Consider the following 20,298-nt stretch of genomic DNA (forward strand, 5'->3'; position numbering starts at 1 on the left):
GGAAGCTTTCTTGGAATTTAGCCCCCCATCTTGTAAGAAAGTTCAGGCCACAAAGAGTCTAAATGTGCCAGTGTAAGTGTTTAGGCTGCCTGCTTTAACTATAGTCCTAGGCAATAGCCAGCATCAGCAACACCAGATGTGAGTGAACACATCTTCAAACAGTTCCAGCCCCAAGCCTTTCAGCTGCCCCACCTGAAGCTAGGGGAAGAGAACAAGCTGTCCTAGCCACACTTTTACTAACAGTAGATTTGTGAACAAAATAAATGTTATTTATTTAAGCCACTGAACTCTGGGGAGTTTGTTAAGAAAAAACAAAAAGATAAACAGAAAAATGGATGACAAAGCCATTAATAAGATACATAATTTATATAGCAGAAATTGGTCTCCTTAAAGTAGGAAGTAATAAATGTTAAGATTAATTTTTTTTTAATTTTTAAAAAATTTATTCATTTGGGAGAGATACAGAGAGACAGAGCACAAGCAGGGGGAGAAGCAGAGGGAGAGGGAGAAGCAGACTCCCTGCTGAGCTGGAGCCTGACATGGGACTCCATCCCAGGACCCGGAGATCATGACCTGAGCTGAAGGCAGACACTTAACCATCTGAGCCACCCAGGTGCCCCTAAGATTAATTTATTAATGACAAACAGTGCTAATGAGAAGCAGCACATAACTAGAAGCAAGATCCAAGAAGTTTTTCTTTCCATTTTCCCCCACTTAGGATGTCATTACCTGTGCATTTTTTATATATGACCTTTATTATGTTGAAGTATGTTCCTTCTAAACCTACTTTGTTGAGGGTTTTTATCATGAATGGATGTTGTACTTTTTTATCATGAATGGATGTTGCACTTTGTCAAATGCTTTTTTTTTTTTTTAAGATTTTATTCACTTATTTGACAGATAGAGACCACAAGTAGGCAGAGAGGCAGGCAGAGAGAGAGAAGGGGAAGCTGGCTTCCCGCTGAGCAGGGAGCCCGATGCGGGGCTTGATCCCAGGACACCAGAATCATGACCAGAGCAGAAGGCAGAGGATTTAACCCACTGAGCCACCCAGGTATCCCTCAGATGCTTTTTCTACATCTTTTGAAATGATCAGATGATTCTTTTCCTTTTATTAATTTGGTGTATCATAATGATTGATTTGCAGATATTAAAACACTGCCATAGCCTAGGAATAAATCCCATTTGATCATGGTGATGATTTTTTTAATGTATTGTTGGATTCAGTTTGCAAGTATTTTGTTGAGGATTTTTGCATCCATGTTCACCAAAGATACGGGCTTATAGTTCTTTTTGTGGTGTCTTTGTCTTGTTTTGGTATCAGGGTAATACTGGCCTCATAGAATGAATTTGGAGTTTTTCCTTCCTTTCTGTTTTTTGGAATAGCTTGAGAATAGGTACTATTTCTTTAAATGCTCTGTAGAATTTGCCTCTGGTCCTAGACTTGTGTTTGTTAATAGTTTTTTTTATTAATGATTCAATTTCTTTGCTGGTTATCAGTCTGTTCAAATTTTCTATTCTTGTTTCAGTTTTGGTAATTTTGTATGTTTCTAGGAATTTATCCATTTCTTCTACATTGTCCAAATTGTTGGCATATAGTTGTTCATAATATTCTTTTATAATTGTCTGCATTTCTGTGGTGTTGGTTGTTATTTCTCCTCTCTCATCTGTGATTTTATTTGGGTCCTTTTTCTCTTCTTTCTGATAACTCTGGCTAAAGCCTTATCAGTTTTATTAATTTTTTCAAAGAACCAGCTCCTGGTTTCATTGATCTCTCCTATTTTTGTCTTTTTAAAATTTCTATAGTGTTTATTTCTACTCTAATTTTTAAAAAGATTTATTTGCGAGAGAGAGTGGGGAGAGGGTCAAGTAGAGAGGGAGTGAGAGAATCCTCAAGTAGACTCCCCCCTGAGTACAGAGCGAGAAGCAGGGCTCAATCCCAGGACTCTGAGATCATGACCTGAGCTGAAATCAAGTCTGCTTCTTAACCACCTGAGCTACCCAGGTACCCCTACTTCTGCTCTAATTTTTATTCTCTTTCCTTCTGCTGACTTTAGGCTTCATTTTTTGTTCTTTTTCTAGCTTCTTTAGGTGAAGGTTAGGTTGTTGTAGATTTTTCTTGTTTCTTGAGGTAGGCCTGTATTGCTATATACTTCCCCTCTTAGAACCATTTTTACTGTATCTCAAAAGTTTGGGCAATTGTTTTTTCATTTTCATTTGCTTCCATGTATTTTTACATTTATTCCTTTATTTCCTCATTGGTCCATTCATTGTTTAGTAGAATGTTACTTAACCAACATGTATTTTTGGTCTTTCAGATTGTTTCTTGTGGCTGACTTCTAATTTAATAGTATTGTGATTAGAAAAGGTGCCTGGTATGACTTCAATCTTCTTGTATTTATTAAGACCAGGTTTGTGGGTATCATGGAGGGTGAGTATTGCATGGAGCAATAAATTTTGGAACACTGAAAAAAAAAAATTAGAGGAAAAAAAGGCTTGTTTTGTGGCCTAATATGTGATCTATTCTACAGAATGTTCCAGAATGTGTATTCTGCTGTTTAAGGATGGAATATTTTGAATATATCTCTTTAGTTCATATAGTTTAGTGCATCATATAAAGCCACTGTCTCCTTGTTGACTTTCTGATCTGTCCATTGATGTAAGTGGTGTGTTAAAGTACCAACTATTGATTATTTCTATTCCTTCCTAAAATATCCAAATTGTAAATTGTCTTCATGGATACTTTTGCAATTAGGAATAAAAGCAATGAATTTCATTTAAAACCTATATAATAAAGATAAAGTACCCTAGTATTATTGTATTATTATCAATTAGTTATTTTCTGTTAGTCATTAATTGTTTTTATGTATTTGGGTGATCCCATGTTGAGTGCATAAATATTTACAATTGATAGCTCTTCTTCTTGTTAGACTGTCCTCTTTATTATGATATAGTGCCCTTGTCTCTTACTACACTCTTTCTTTTAGACTCTATTTTGTGCAATATAAGTTTTACTATTCTGGCTTTCTTTTGATATCCATCTGCATGACACACGTCTTTTTCCATCCCCTGATTTTCAATCTGCAGGTGTCCTTATGACAAAAATAAAACCCTTGCAAGCAGCTTATAGATGGATCTTGTTTTTTCTTCTTCTTTTTTTTAATCCACTCTGACATCCTATGTCTTTTGATTGGAGCACTTACCCCATTTATATCCAAAGTAATTATTGATAGATATGTATTTGTCATTTTACTACTTGCTTTGTGGTTGTTTCTGGAGATTTTCTCTGATCATTTTCTGTGTCTTCGAAGTTTTACTGGTTTTCTTTAGTGATATATTTGGATTTCTTTCTCCTCTTTGAGTGTTTATCAGTGGTTTTGTTTTCTTTTTAGGGAGGGCATGAGTAGAGTGGGGAAAGGGAAAGAGAATCTTAAGCAGACTCCATGGTTGAAATAGAGTGCAGTGCAGGGCTCAATCTCACAACCCTGAGATTATGACCTGAACTGAAATCAAGTCAGATGCTTAACCAACTAAGCCACCCAGGCACCATTATTAGTGGTTTTTGATATATAATTTGTATATAACCTCTTCTGCATATAGCAGTCTATATTAAGCTGCTGGTCATTTAAGTTTGAGCCCATTCTTTTCTCTTTTTCTCCCCATGCTTTAGATAAGGTATTATATTTTATATCCTCTTTATCTGAGTTCCTTAACTTATTTTTTATATAAGTTTTCATTTTTGCTACTTTAGTGTTTTGTGCCTTTATACTGTCACTTTTGGTCTCTTCTTTCCACTCAAGGAGTCTCCTTTAATATTTCTTGTGGGGCTAGTTTAGTAGTCACAAACTCCTTTAGTTTTTATCTGGGAAACTCTATCTCTCCTATTATAGGCTTGCTGGATAGAGAATTCTTGGCTACAGATTTTTCCCATTCACTACGTTGAATACATAATGCCACTCCCTTCTGGCTTGCAAAGTTTCTGCTGAAAAAGTTCCTGCTAGCCTTAAGGGGTTTCCCCTGGAAGTTACTGACTTGCTTTCTTGCTTTTAAGATGTTTTCTTTATCAGTATATTTTGCACATTCAGTTACAGTATGTCTTGGTGTTGGCCTGCTTTTGTGGATTTTGATAGTTTTCTGTGTCTCCTGGATCTTGATGTCTGTTGCATTCCCTAGATTAGGGAAGTTTTCTGCTATTATTTCTTGAGATAAATTTTCTTACACCTTTTCTCTCTCTTCTTCTACTGGGACTCCTATAACATGAATGTTATTACATTTGATGGAGTCACTGAGTTCCCCAGGTCTGGTCTCATTTTGCATAATTCTTCTTTCTCTCCCTTCTTCAGCTTCATTGCTTTCCACTACTTTGTCTTCTAAGTTGTTAATTTGTTCCTCTGTTTTTTCCAGCCTGCTGTTCATTGCATTAAGTGTGTTTCTTATCTCATTTATTCCACTCTTCATCTCTGATTCTTTTTTAACTCTTTTATCTCTGTTGTAAGGGTCTCACTGATGTTGTCCATTCTTTTCTCAAGTACAGTGAGTATCCCTATGATCACTGCTTTAAATCCTCCAACAGGCATGACATTTACCTCTGTCTCACTTCAATCTCTGGATCCGTAGCCTTATCCTGATCTTTCATTTGAGATAAATTCCTCTGTTTTCTCATTTTATCTAAGTCTCTACCAGCTTCTCTGTGTTAGAAATGCCAGTTATGTCATCTGCTCCCGAAAGTAATGGACTTATGAAAAAAGACATCATGTAGTGCCCAGGGTCTCATACTTAGGGGAGTATCTTTAGTGTGTGTTGCATGCACTCTGATGTTGTGTTCTGGCTGCTCTATCCTTCAGGCCAGACATCTGCAGAGGCTCTCCTTAACTACTGTGGGCAGTTTTTGGTACCTGGCCTGAATGTAGCAACTTTTAACTAGGTGTGCTCTGGTGTGCTTGTGAAATGAGACCTGTCACCACCTCCACTGAACTGAGGCCCTCCCGAATCTGTTCAGATGTGGTGTGGGCAGGGGCTTGTGCTGATTTTCTGGGGGAAAAGCCTACTGTGGTGGAACTGAGGCAAGAATGATTGAGCAGGGCAGTTCCACTGGACACAAGGTGTAAGCATATTAGGCAGCCAGTGTCAGAGCTGCACTGCTTCCCACAAATGGCTCTGTAAACTTGTGCTGAGGGGCAGTGGAGGGAAATGGTACCAGCTGGTTCCTTTGTTCCTAGAGAGGGGTCTCTGTGAACACTGCCTCTCAGGGAAATGCTCTGAGAAGAGTGAGTAATTTCTCTACTGTATGCCCCAGACACTGTTCAGAGCACTGTTTCCATGCTGTATGCTCCCAGGTTGTTTGCCTGCCTTCTCTCCAAGAGCAGCACAGTGCCCTACAGGCTCTATCCCAGCCAAGCCCAATGACCTTTAGAATTCCAGGTTTTAAGCCCCCCTATGTAAGAACTCATGAAATTAAGCTCCTCTCACTCTCCAAGCCAGTGGCTACTGGGAAACATTCTCTTTGTGCAGTCCCATGTCTCACTCCTGCCCTTCTCCATGACCATGACTCCCTCTTCTCTGCAGCAGCCAGGATCTGTTTCTCTCCTAAACCACATCTCTGTACTTCCTACCTTCTTTGATGTGGCACCTTCTCTCTAATAGTGGACTTTGTTCTGTTAGTCTTCAGGTATTAGGTGAACCTAGGCTCCTCTTACTCTGCCACCATCTTCCTTTCTCTTAAGATATTTTTCCAAGATTCCCTTCAATTACAAATTATTATAACAGGCAGGAACACCTTTACAGAATTTCCCCTCAAGTTAGGGGAAAAGAAAAACTCACAAGCAGAGAGACAATTTGCCACTTCTAGTCTGCCAATGGGAGAATTAGGCACAAACAAGTCATCTACAAGAGAATGGAAGCAGGGGACAACAGCCGAAAAGACTGCTGCACCAAGCAACTCCTCAGTCTCACTTTTTTTGTTTGTTTGTTTGTTTGTTTTTCATTTATTTATTTTCAGCATAACAGTATCATTATTTTTTCACCACACCCAGTGCTCCATGCAATCAGTCTCACTTTTATTAGAGAAACAATAGCCCACAGAAGAGCAAATGAGGGTCAAACATTCATCGCCTGTCTTGTAGACAAACAAGAAGGAGGGTAAAGTTTATAGTTAACCAAGCACATTCAAAGGACTCATCTAACTAACATCGGGTGCTTTTGGGAAGAGAAAGGAGAGACAAGGGAAAAGGGAAGCATGCGGTATTTCGTTCCACCCTGAGCAGGCCAGTCATTCCCAGCTGCTCCGCTTCTGTGAAGCAGGCAGCATTCTGCCCTGAGTGAGCCGGTTATCCCCAGCTGCTCAGCTTCACAGTCATATATTGTCCTTTCCCCCAAAGACCTGTTGCCAGTATGTATTTTTCTTAAGGCCTTATCTAATGTGCCTGGTAACCAGTAAAATCCTCCAGGGGTTATAGTTTAAGTAATACATTGTTCTGAGGGGCAGTTGCAACAATATGATTTGAAATATAATAGCTGAAAAACTAGATATAGTTTAATAACCAAAATTTGATCTTTTACCTGATCTCCACTAACTGAAATTCTAGAAGAATAGGCAGCTTTGAGTATTTTAAAATCAATCTAATACTCAATCTTTATTCTGCTTTCATCAGTGAGGAAATAAAGAGAACATTATGGAATCATTTTTAATCTTTTCAGTAGCAACCCAACAGTACTGTCCTTTGGCACTATTTAAATTAAATATAACTTCTCCTTTAACTTAGTCCAAGCTTGTTTATGTGGGGAGGTAAGTAAGACCATCTCATCTTTATGTTGTGCCACAAAGCTTTCCCATATCATACAAACAGGCTTTGAAATTTTTTTTGGAATTCAAACTGATTATCTACTATTTGTCTCTGATAACTCCATTAAGTAAAACCTGATAATTTACAGCTGTATTCTTGAAATAATGTAATAAATGTTTATTCCATTAATTGCATATTGCATATCTTTTTATTTAAACTAAAAGAAGATGGATAAAGACAACTGTGTTTTCTAAGAATGTAGGATCTGTGCCAAGGACAGGATCAAAACCAGTGTTATACACAAGAACCAGGTCAAAAGAGTATCTAACTGTGAGTTGCAATTTTGGATTAGCAAGATTTCAAAACAGAAAAGCTGAAGGCCCAGAGTTCATCTTTTCCTTCCTAGATGGTGAAATTTATGGATGAGTCTACACTTTATAACAAGTTCATAAAACATAATGAAGTAAATAGTAGACAGCAGATCCTACAACCAAGATTTGATAAAAATGGATATGCTAGGCACTGAGTGAGAGACTAAAGATATGAATGGAGAAAAGAAATAGGACTCTTATCTTTTTGAGCCTAACTTCTCATCATATCATGGAGTCAGCAAGGCATAATTGGTAAAAGTCTCATTTTTAAGAAGCAAAAAATGTCTACAGGAGTAAAGTTAAGTTATACTACAATGACTTTTTATTATTACATAAGTGAGTGAGTAATTTGCAAGACAACTAGGGAAGATCATAAAATTTGATTGGACAATGACATAAGGATAGACATATAGATCAATGTATTAGAATTGACAATCTAAAAAGAAATTGCTATATTATGGTGAACTGACATTCAATGAGGGTATAAAACAATTGAATGGAATAAGAATAGTCTTTTCTTAACAAATGGTACTGGGACAAATGGATATCCACACGCAAAGTAATAAAATTAGACCTCTACCTTATAGCATATATACAACATTAACTCAAAACGTAAGAGCTAAAACTATAAAACTCTTAGAAAAAAAACATAGGTATATCATTTGTGACTGGATTTGGCAACAGTTTCTTAGATATGACACTAAAAGACAAAAAAAGATTAAGTGTATTTCATCAAAATTAAAAACTTCTTTGCTTCAAATGTCACCATCAATAAAGTGAAAAGGCAAGCTACTGAATAGGAGAAAAGATTTGAAAATCTTATATCTGATAAGGGATCTGTATTTAGGATATACAAATAACTCTTACAATAATGAAAAGACAATCCAAGAAAGAAATGGGCAAAGTAATTGATTCAGTCCTTAAGGAAGATATAGAAATGGATAATAACACACATAAAAAGATGAGATGCTCAACATAATTAAGTTTTTGTGTTTTTTTATTTAACATTTTATTTATTTATTTGACAGACAGAGCGAACACAAGCAGGGGAAGCTGCAGAGGGAGGGGGAGAAGCAGGCCCTCTGCTGAGCAGGGAGCCTAACGCAGGGCTTGATGCTGGAGGCATCACAATTACAGACTTCAAGCTCTATGACAAAGCTGTCATCATCAAGACAGTATAGTACTGGCACAAAAACAGACACATAGATCAATGGAACAGAATAGAGAGCCCAGAAATGGACCCTCAAGTCAATGGTCAACTAATCTTCAACAAAGCAGGAAAGAATGTCCAATGGAAAAAAAGAGAGTCTCTTCAACAAATGGTGTTGGGAAAATTGGACAGCCACAAGCAGAAGGATGAACCTGGACCATCTTTTTATACCACACACAAAAATAGACTCCAAATGGATGTAAGACCTCAATGTGAGATAGGAATCCATCAAAATCCTTGAGAAGAACATAGGCAGCAATCTCTTTGACCTCAGCCACTTCTTCCTAGAAACATCCCCAAAGGCGAGGGAAGCAAGGGCAAAAATGAACTATTAGGAATTCATCAAGAGCAAAAGCTTTTGCACAGCAAAGGAAACAGTTAAAAAAAAAACAAAAGACAACTGACAGAATGAGAGAAGGTATTTGCAAATGACATATCAGATAAAGGGCTAGTATCCAAAATCTATAAAGAATTTATCATACTCAACACCCAAAGAACAAACAATCTAATCAGGAAATGGGCAGAAGACATGAACAGACATTTCTGCAAAGAAGACATCCAAATGGCCAACAGACAGATGAAAAAGTGCCCAACATCACTTGGCATCAGGAAATATAAATCAAAACTACACTGAGATACCATCTCACACTAGGCAGAATGGCTAAAATTAACAAGTGAGGAAACAGGTGTTGACAAGGATGCAAAGAAAGGGGAACCCTCCTACACTGTTGGTGGGAATGCAAGCTGGTGACAGCCACTCTGGAAAACAGCATGGAGGTTCCTCAAGAAATTGAAAATAGAGCTACCCTAGGACCCAGCAACCGCACTACTGAGTATTTACCCTAAAGATACAAATGTAGGAATCTGAAGGGGCACGTGCACCCGAATGTTTATAGCAGCAATGTCCACAATAGCCAAACGATGGAAAGAACCTAGATGTCCATCAACAGATGAATGGATAAAGAAGATGTGGTGTATATACACAATGGAATATTATGCAGCCTTCAAAAGAAATGAAATCTTGCTATTTGCAATGATGTGGATGGAACTAGAGGGAGGGTATTATGCTGAGGGAAATAAGTCAAGACAGAGAAAGACAATTATGATAGAGCTCTCTGATATGAGGAATTTGAGAGGCAACGTGGGGGGTTTGGGGAGTAGGGAAAGAAAAAATGAAGCAAGATGGGACTGGGGAGGGAGACAAACTCTTAATCTCGGGAAAAACTGAGGGTTGCTGGAGGGGAGGGAGATGCGAGGTATGTGGTTGCTGGGTGATGAACATTGGGGAGGGTATACGCTATGCTGAGTGCTGTGAATTGTGTAAGACTGATGAATCACAGACCTGTACCCCTGAAAAAAAAGACTAAGAGAGGGTGAAATCAACCCAATTAACTGAGAGGATAAATTGTGATGGCAGGGAAATAAAAAGAGATGTCCAGACAATAACTAAATGAATGTTCACAGCAGCATTATTAATGGCCAAAAAGTGGAAACAACCCAAAGGTGCAACAAATGATGAATGAACAAGGGTTTTAGCCCACAATGAAGTACTGTTTGATAATAAGGAAAGAAGCACTGATATATGCTATGACACAGATGAACCCCAAAAACATTAAGCAAAGGAAGCTAGTCACAAAGGACCACACATTGTGTGATTCCCTATATATGAAATATTCAGAATGGGCAACTCTATAGAGGCAGGAAGTAGACTGGTGGTTGCCTGAACCTGGGGGAAAGGACTAAGGGCTGCTTTTCAGGGTAATTAAAATGTTCTACTTGATGGCAGTAATGGTTGCACAACTCTATCAATATACTCAGAAACATTGAACTACACATATTAAATGGGTGAATTGTATGATATGTGTAATCTATCTCAATAAAGCTTTAAAAAAATCCAATTGCAAGGCCTAGATAATTTTCTTAATTCTCTCTTTTAGGTGCATATAGTATACATGATCTAAATATTTCTGTGCATTTATTATATATATATATATTTTTTAATTTTTTATTTTTTATAAACATATATTTTTATCCCCAGGGGTACAGGTCTGTGAATCACCAGGTTTACACACTTCACAGCACGGTGAGCACATACCCTCCCCAATGTACATAATCCCACCCCCTTCTCCCAAACCCCCTCCCCCCAGCAACCCTCAGTTTGTTTTGTGGGATTAAGAGTCACTTATGGTTTGTCTCCCTCCCAATCCCATCTTCTTTCATTGATTCTTCTCCTACCCACTTAAGCCTCCATGTTGCATCACCACTTCCTCATATCAGGGAGATCATATGATAGTTGTCTTTCTCTGCTTGACTTATTTCACTAAGCATGATACGCTCTAGTTCCATCCATGTTGTCGCAAATGGCAAGATTTCATTTTTTTTGATGGCTGCATAGTATTCCATTGTGTATATATACCACATCTTCTTGATCCATTCATCTGTTGATGGACATCTAGGTTCTTTCCATAGTTTGGCTATTGTGGACATTGCTGCTATAAACATTCGGGTGCACGTGCCCCTTTGGATCACTACATTTGTATCTTTAGGGTAAATACCCAATAGTGCAATTGCTGGGTCATAGGGCAGTTCTATTTTCAACATTCTGAGGAACCTCCATGCTGTTTTCCAGAGTGGCTGCACCAGCTTGCATTCTCACCAACAGTGTAGGAGGGTTCCCCTTTCTCCACATCCTCGCCAGCATCTGTCATTTCCTGACTTGTTGATTTTAGCCATTCTGACTGGTGTGAGGTGATATCTCATTGTGGTTTTGATTTGTATTTCCCTGATGCCGAGTGATATGGAGCACTTTTTCATGTGTCTGTTGGCCATCTGGATGTCTTCTTTGCAGAAATGTCTGTTCATGTCCTCTGCCCATTTCTTGATTGGATTATTTGTTCTTTGGGTGTTGAGTTTGCTAAGTTCTTTATAGATTCTGGACACTAGTCCTTTATCTGATATGTCGTTTGCAAATATCTTCTCCCATTCTGTCAGTTGTCTTTTGATTTTGTTAACTGTTTCCTTTGCTGTGCAAAAGCTTTTGATCTTGATGAAATCCCAATAGTTCATTTTTTCCCTTGCTTCCCTTGCCTTTTGCGTTGTTGCTAGGAAGATGTTGCTGCGGCAGAGGTCAAAGAGGTTGCTGCCTGTGTTCTCCTCATGGATTTTGATGGATTCCTTTCGCACATTGAGGTCCTTCATCCATTTTGAGCCTATTTTTGTGTGTGGTGTAAGGAAATGGTCCAATTTCATTTTCTGCATGTGGCTGTCCAATTTTCCCAGCACCATTTATTGAAGAGGCTGTCTTTTTTCCATTGGACATTCTTTCCTGCTTTGTCGAAGATGAGTTGACCATAGATTTGAGGGTCTATTTCTGGGCTCTCTATTCTGTTCCATTGATCTATGGGTCTGTTTTTGTGCCAGTACCATGCTGTCTTGATGATGACAGCTTTGTAATAGAGCTTGAAGTCCGGAATTGTGATGCCACCAATGTTGGCTTTCTTTTTCAATATCCCTTTGGCTATTCGAGGTCTTTTCTGGTTCCATATAAATTTTAGCATTATTTGTTCCATTTCTTTGAAAAAGATGGATGGTACTTTGATAGGAATTGCATTAAATGTGTAGATTGCTTTAGGTAGCATAGACATTTTCACAATATTTATTCTTCCAATCCAGGAGCATGGAACATTTTTCCATTTCTTTGTGTCTTCCTCAATTTCTTTCATGAGTACTTTATAGTTTTCTGAGTATAGATTCTGTGTCTCTTTGGTTAGGTTTATTCCTAGGTATCTTATGGTTTTGGATGCAATTGTAAATGGGATTGACTCCTTAATTTCTCTTTCTTCTGTCTTGCTGTTGGTGTAGAGAAATGCAACTGATTTCTGTGCATTGATTTTATATCCTGACACTTTACTGAATTCCTGTATAAGTTCTAGCAGTTTTGGAGTGGAGTCTTTTGGGTTTTCCACATATAGTATCATATCATCTGCGAAGAGTGATAATTTGACTTCTTCTTTGCCGATTTGGATGCCTTTAATTTCCTTTTGTTGTCTGACTGCTGAGGCTAGGACCTCTAGTACTATGTTGAATAGCAGTGGTGATAATGGACATCCCTGCCGTGTTCCTGACCTTAGTGGAAAAGCTTTCAGTTTTTCTCCATTGAGAATGATATTTGCGGTGGGTTTTTCATAGATGGCTTTGATGATATTGAGGTATGTGCCCTCTATCCCTACACTTTGAAGAGTTTTAATGAGGAAGGGATGCTGTACTTTGTCAAATGCTTTTTCAGCATCTATTGAAAGTATCATATGGTTCTTGTTCTTTCTTTTATTGATGTGTTGTATCACATTGACTGATTTGCGGATGTTGAACCAACCTTGCAGGCCTGGAATAAATCCCACTTGGTCGTGGTGAATAATCTTTTTAATGTACTGTTGAATCCTATTGGCTAGTATTTTGTTGAGTATTTTCGCATCTGTGTTCATCAAGGATATCGGTCTATAGCTCTCTTTTTTGGTGGGATCCTTGTCTGGTTTTGGGATCAAGGTGATGCTGGCCTCATAAAATGAGTTTGGAAGTTTTCCTTCCATTTCTATTTTTTGGAACAGTTTCAGGAGAATAGGAATTAGTTCTTCTTTAAATGTTTGGTAGAATTCCCCCGGGAAGCCATCTGGCCCTGGGCTTTTGTTTGTTTGGAGATTTTTAATGACTGTTTCAATCTCCTTACTGGTTATGGGTCTGTTCAGGCTTTCTATTTCTTCCTGGTTCAGTTGTGGTAGTTTATATGTTTCTAGGAATGCATCCATTTCTTCCAGGTTGTCAAATTTATTGCCGTAGAGTTGCTCATAGTATGTTCTTATAATAGTTTGTATTTCTTTGGTGTTAGTTGTGATCTCTCCTCTTTCATTCATGATTTTATTTATTTGGGTCTTTTCTTTTTTCTTTTTGATAAGTCTGGCCAGGGTTTTATCAATTTTATTAATTCTTTCAAAGAACCAGCTCCTACTTTCGTTGATTTGTTCTATTGTTTTTTTGGTTTCTATTTCATTGATTTCTGCTCTGATCTTTATGATTTCTCTTCTCCTGCTGGGCTTAGGGTTTCTTTCTTGTTCTTTCTCCAGCTCCTTTAGGTGTAGGGTTAGGTTGTGTACCTGAGACCTTTCTTGTTTCTTGAGAAAGGCTTGTACCGCTATATATTTTCCTATCAGGACTGCCTTTGTTGTGTCCCACAGATTTTGAACCGTTGTATTTTCATTATCATTTGTTTCCATGATTTTTTTCAATTCTTCTTTAATTTCCCGGTTGACCCATTCATTCTTTAGAAGGATACTGTTTAGTCTCCATGTATTTGGGTTCTTTCCAATCTTCCTTTTGTGGTTGAGTTCTAGCTTTAGAGCATTGTGGTCTGAAAATATGCAGGGAATGATCCCAATCTTTTGATACCGGTTGAGTCCTGATTTAGGACCAAGGATGTGATCTATTCTGGAGAATGTTCCATGTGCACTAGAGAAGAATGTGTATTCTGTTGCTTTGGGATGAAATGTTCTGAATATATCTGTGATGTCCATCTGGTCCAGTGTGTCATTTAAGGCCTTTATTTCCTTGCTGATCTTTTGCTTGGATGATCTGTCCATTTCAGTGAGGGGAGTGTTAAAGTCCCCTACTATTATTGTATTGTTGTTGATGTGTTTCTTTGATTTTGTTATTAATTGGTTTATATATTGGCTGCTCCCACGTTGGGAGCATAGATATTTAAAATTGTTAAATCTTCTTGTTGGACAGACCCTTTGAGTATGATATAGTGTCCTTCCTCATCTCTTATTATAGTCTTTGGCTTAAAATCTAATAGATCTGATATAAGGATTGCCACTCCTGCTTTCTTCTGATGTCCATTAGCATGGTAAATTCTTTTCCACCCCCTCACTTTAAATCTGGAGGTGTCTTCGGGCTTAAAATGAGTTTCTTGGAGGCAACATATAGATGGGTTTTGTTTTTTTATCCATTCTGATAGCCTGTGTCTTTTGACAGGGGCATTTAGCCCATTCACATTCAGGGTAACTATTGAGAGATATGAATTTAGTGCCATTGTATTGCCTGTAAGGTGACTGTTACTGTATATGGTCTCTGTTCCTTTCTGATCTACCACTTGTAGGCTCTCTCTTTGCTTAGAGGACCCCTTTCAATATTTCCTGTAGAGCTGGTTTGGTATTTGCAAATTCTTTCAGTTGTTGTTTGTCCTGGAAGCTTTTAATCTCTCCTTCTATTTTCAATGATAGCCTAGCTGGATATAGTATTTTTGGCTGCATGTTTTTCTTGTTTAGTGCTCTAAAAATATCATGCCAGCTCTTTCTGGCCTGCCAGGTTTCTGTGGATAAGTCAGCTGCCAATCTAATATTTTTACCATTGTATGTTACAGACTTCTTTTCCCGGGCTGCTTTCAGGATTTTCTCTTTGTCAATGAGACTTGTAAATTTTACTATTAGGGGATGGGGTGTGGGCCTATTCTTATTGATTTTGAGGGGTGTTCTCTGAACCTCCTGAATTTTGATGCTCGTTCCCTTTGCCATATTGGGGAAATTCTCCCCAATAATTCTCTCCAGTATACCTTCTGCTCCCCTCTCTCTTTCTTCTTCTTCTGGAATCCCAATTATTCTAATGTTGTTTCGTCTTATGGTGTCACTTATTTCTCGAATTCTCCCCTCGTGGTCCAGTAGCTGTTTGTCCCTCTTTTGCTCAGCTTCTTTATTCTCTGTCATTTGGTCTTCTATATCACTAATTTTTTCTTCTGCCTCATTTATCCTAGCAGTTAGAGCCTCCATTTTTGATTGCACCTCATTAATAGCTTTTTTGATTTCAATTTGGTTAGATTTTAGTTCTTTTATTTCTCCAGAAAGGGCTTTTATATCTCTCGAGAGGGTTTCTCTAATATCTTACATGCCTTTTTCGAGCCCGGCTAGAACCTTGAGAATTGTCATTCTGAACTCTAGATCTGACATATTACCGATGTCTGTATTGATTAGGTCCCTAGCCTTCGGTACTGCCTCTTGTTCTTTTTTTTGTGTTGAATTCTTACGTCTTGTCATTTTGGCCAGATAAGAGTAAATGAAGGGGCAAGTAAAATACTAAAAGGGTGGCAACAACCCCAGGAAAATATGCTTTAACCAAATTAGAAGAGATCCAAAATCGTGAGGGGGGAGAAAGGGGATAAAAAGAGGTTCAAAAAGAAAGAAAGAAAAAAAAAGAAAAAAAGAAAAGAAAAAAAAGAAAAGAAAAAAAAAATTTTTAAAATAGAAAACACCTGAGAAAAATGTAAAAAAGAAAAAATATATATATTAGATAAACTGGTAAAAAATCGTTACAAAAGAAAAAGTAAGAGTTAAAAAAAAATTTTTTTACCCGTAGGCGTGAAGAAAAAAAAAAAAATGAAAAAGAAAAAATTAAATTAACTGCAAGACTAAAAAAAATCACAGGAAAAAAGCCACGAGTTCCGTGCTTGGCTTTCTCCTCCTCTGGAATTCTGCTGCTCTCCTTCGTATTGAAACCGCACTCCTTGGTAGGTGAACTTGGTCTCGGCTGGATTTCTTGTTGATCTTCTGGGGGAGGGGCCTCTTGTAGTGATTCTCAAGTGTCTTTGCCCCAGGCGGAATTACACCGCCCTTACCGCCCTTACCCGGGGCCGGGGTGAGTAATCCGCTCGGGTTTGCTTTCAGGAGCTTTTGTTCCCTGATCGCTTTCCATAGAGTTCCGGAGGACAGGAATACAAATGGCGGCCTCCTGGTCTACGGCCCGGAGGAGTCGAGAGCCCAGGGCCCCACTCCTCAGTGCGCCCTCAGAGAACAGCGCCCAGTTACTCCCGTCTGCCTGACCTCCGGCCGCGCTCCGAGCTCACCGAGCCTGCGACCGGTTCAAGGTAACACCGAGCTGTGAGCTTACTGTCGGCTCTGTCTCTGCAGCCGGCTTTCCCCTTCCAATACCTGCAAGCTCTGCGACACTCAGACACACCTGATCCTTCTGTGACCCTGCGGGACCTGAGGCCACGCTGACCCCGCGTGGGCTTCGCCCCGGTTTAGCCTCTGGAGCGATGTCCCTCAGCGGAACAAACTTTTAAAAGTCCTGATTTTGTGCGCGGTTGCTCCGCTGCTTGCCGGGAGCCGGCCCCTCCCCCCGGGGTCTCTCTTCCCGTCGCTTTGGATTCACTTCTCCGCCGGTCCTACCTTTCAGAAAGTGGTTGTTTTTCTGTTTCCAGAATTGCTGTTCTTCTTCTCTTCGATCTGCCAATGGATTTTCAGGTGTTTGCAATCTTTAGATAAGCTATCTAGCTGATCTCCGGCTAGCTGAAGCAGTCTCAGCTTGCTACTTCTCCGCCATCTTGACTCCTCCCCATTTATTATATATTGAAAAGGAAAAGAAAATGAAGGAAATGCCTAAGTTTAACTGGTTTGTGAAATCACTTTTCTTTACAAGTTATCCTGAAATCAGTACAGATTCTGTATCCATTCAAAAAAGTGAAGATGAGAAATAAGACAATTTTCTGAAACATTCCATTAAACATTATCTTCTGCTTTCACACAGCTTAGCTCATCATGGTAACAGAGATATCATTAAAAAACATTGTTTAGGGCACCTGGGTAGCTCAGTTGGTTAAGCATCCAACTCAGGATTTTAGCTTAGGTCATGATCTTATGGGTCATGGAATCAAGCCAACGTGGGGGGCTTTGTGCTGGGCAGGGGTCTACTTGAAATTCTCTCTGTCTCCCTTTGCCTCTCTGCCCCTCCTCCACCACAAATAAATAAATAAATCTTTAAAAAAAATTTTAATAGGAAAAAAGTCTCAATTTTTGTGAGGAATGATGTGTAAGTTTCAACTTTCCTAAGGGTAACTACTATAAGAAAAAACAGTATAACACAAATAGCAGAATGAAAGTCAAATTTTAAGAAATAAGTACATTGTGAAGATACTAAAATTATACTAAATTAATTATAATGAAAATACAATTATAATGAAGTGGTCCATGGAAATAAGCATCCTAAAACACTTCACATTATTTAACCAACTATAGATTAACTTGACATGTTACATTTCATACATACCTGATTCCTAATCTGAGCCAGTGTTTTCTTTAAGTCCTGTACCTCATCTTCTAAATTCATACGACAACGTGATGTCACCTTCAGTGAAGCCTCTGACATAGATTGTGTTTTTAGGGTATTGGCCATTTCTTCTTGAAGTTGTCTCACAGCTACCTAATAAGACATTTTTGTTACTGGTTTTAAAAATCATCTTACTACTAAATTATGTTAACAATATATAACTTTAACCTATGTTCTTGGAAAATTTCACTATAAACATTAATTCATCTCCTTTTCCTAACATGTACACATTACGGCTTTTAAATGAATTTGGTTAAAGACACAAAAAGATGTTATCCTGCCTAGTCAGTATTATGTTACTTAGATAATTAATTCAGCCCCACTATCCATTCCTTGTGGATGAATTTTCCCAAAGCTTCCCAATCTACTGAAGTCTCAAAAAGAAATGAATATATAGGTGGAACTAACATTGGTAAATTCTACATTATGAAATGTTTTCCCTCTTTTTTATTAGAGGCTTCAATTAATGTCAGATTTCCTCACATATTCAATCCTCTGCTCAAATCCTTTTAATAGATAACTATCTCAGAACATAAGTGAAGTCATTCTAATGGCCTTCACGATCCTAGATAACCTGGCTTTCACCTCTCTCCCTGACCTCCATTCCTGCTACACAAGAATCCTGCCACCCCTTATTAATCTGAAAATGAAGATCCAATGCCCAATTAATAAATTACAGAGATACAATTCTCTTTGTGTTGTACAAACTTATGCCCACAAGATAGTAATTGAGCTTTGAAATGAGCAGATTATTTGTAAAATTGCTTAAAAAGTTATAAATAGCAGTGGGAAGATTAAATCAAATATAGTTTTGCTAAAGCTCACCATAGTTGTCCCAAATTATTATTTAATGAAAAGTAAGTCCCTTCAAAGGATTAAAAGGTCATAAGAACACATGATTTCAGATTAAAAATTCAAATTTATATAAATAAGAATAAAATTATACCAGCCTAAAATGTGTAAAAAGCTATCATGTATAGCTTGCATAAATATATAAATGTATAAAAGTATATATGTATATACATATATTTATACTTATGTATATATGTATAAAAAGTACTGAGATACTATACTTTTTATTCAGTTCATTTGGGAAATCTGGAGCTAACTGTCAAGTTAATCCACTTAATTGAATCTCAATTTTAAAATACTCGTTTTAGTATTTTGAGCATTTTCTACTTATCTGTTTGTCATGGTATCAAAATGTAATGACAAGGATTAAAATTATCATTTTAGCAGTATAAGATTAAATTATTAATATCAGCCTACTATCTATTAACAATTTATAACTTAACTTCTTAAACTTTCATAGAAGACAGAACAATTTTATTCAAATTAAAGCACCTCTCAAGTCTAATTTTTATTGGCTGGATACAAGTTATGCTGACTTACAGTCTATATATTTTTTATATTCAAGTAGATTCAAAATTCAGCTATAATCATTTAGGTCATGATCTCGGGGTCATGAGGTGGAGTTCTCCAATGTGGAGCCCTCCTGGGATTCTGTCTCCCTCTACCTCTGCCCCATTCCCATTCATGTGCAGATGCATTCTTTCTCTCTAAAATAATCATAACAACAACAATAACCCATAATCAAATATTGCTTTGAATTTTCTCAGGAAGCTTGAAAAATATTTATCTTTCTGGATACTTACTTTCTTTCTTTTAAAAGATTATGTTCATTGATTAACTCTTCTTGCTCTTTCTTGCTTCTATTACAAGAGCTTGCTTTTGACATTCAGCTTGAAGTTTTTTTTTTTTTTATAATATCTTGAAACTGGTCTTGGATATTAATTACTACCTTTTCTTTACTGGAAGCTTTGTTGTGAGCATCATCTAGTTGCTGTTGAAGCAACATATTTTCACTTTGTAGTTGAGATAATCTCTCTTTTAAGGATTCCTGCTTCTCAATGTATTTACTCGCTTTATCTTGTGCACTTTGATAAGCATGTTCAATTTCCTTTTTCTGACACTGTGTTTGACTTCGGTCTCTTTGTACACGTTCTAAAACCAAAGTCTTTTCTCTGAGAGCATCTCTTATGCAATGGAGCTCAGTTTCCAGAGTATTAAATTTACTTTCAGCTTCAGAAAGGTTATGAGAAAGAAGTTCATCATCTTCTTTTAGGTTAGACACATCAAAATTCAGTTTGTCCTGTACACAAAACCATTTGCCTTTTCCTCCCTGGAAAGCAAGTTCTAGGTCTCTTTTTGACACCTGACTTTGGTCATAATCCTGTATAGCAGCAGCTAGTCTAGCACGGTATGATTCAACTTTTTTGTCCAGTCTTTCTTTGTTTTGCTTTTCATTCTCCAGGTTAGACTTTAGCACTGTGTTCTCAATGGTCAGAGCTTCATTTGTCCACTGTGTTGGAGTATTGTTTTTGTTAATCTTTCCTCATTCAGTTTTAAGGTCTTTTGAAGATTGACATGCTTTTCTTTTAAAATGTCCATGTCTTCACAGTATTTCCTTTCTTTCTCCTGGTTCTGGTTATTTATTGTGTCTATTTCCAGTCTTAGCATAGCGATTTGATCCTTCAACATGTATTTTTTAATACAACATATATTTTTCATTTTCATGACTATTAGAAATCTAAATAAAACAAAGGATACTTTTAGTTGGAACACAATAAAATGGCATTATGATGATTTTTCTCTGAAATGAAAGAAAAAACTATGTTTATACAATGACTAGGTTGCAGTAAGTAGATATTGAACTGGAAAAAAAATAAAGTTGGGTCTAAACCTCAAATTTTATACAAGCATAAATTCCCAAAGCTTCAAAAGTTTA

At 37.6% G+C, this 20,298-nt stretch overlaps 1 protein-coding gene across 1 annotated transcript in view; it reads right to left on the reverse strand.

The window, feature by feature from the left end:
• The window catches only part of LOC309870342 (ankyrin repeat domain-containing protein 26-like), a gene marked incomplete at both ends in the record, with an annotated part of 31,971 nt that extends 11,920 nt beyond the window's left edge, over positions 1–20,051 (reverse strand). Inside the window, 5 exon segments of the mRNA XM_082742478.1 lie at positions 8,570–8,647; positions 17,451–17,603; positions 19,230–19,265; positions 19,267–19,862; positions 19,865–20,051. Of these exon segments, the coding sequence (XP_082598604.1) occupies positions 8,570–8,647; positions 17,451–17,603; positions 19,230–19,265; positions 19,267–19,862; positions 19,865–20,051 (1,050 nt within the window).
• Between the last annotated feature and the right edge of the window lie 247 nt (positions 20,052–20,298).

Source organism: Mustela nivalis, assembly GCF_964662115.1.
Source record: "Mustela nivalis genome assembly, chromosome: 7".
In the NCBI taxonomy this organism is placed as follows: Eukaryota; Metazoa; Chordata; class Mammalia; order Carnivora; family Mustelidae; genus Mustela; species Mustela nivalis.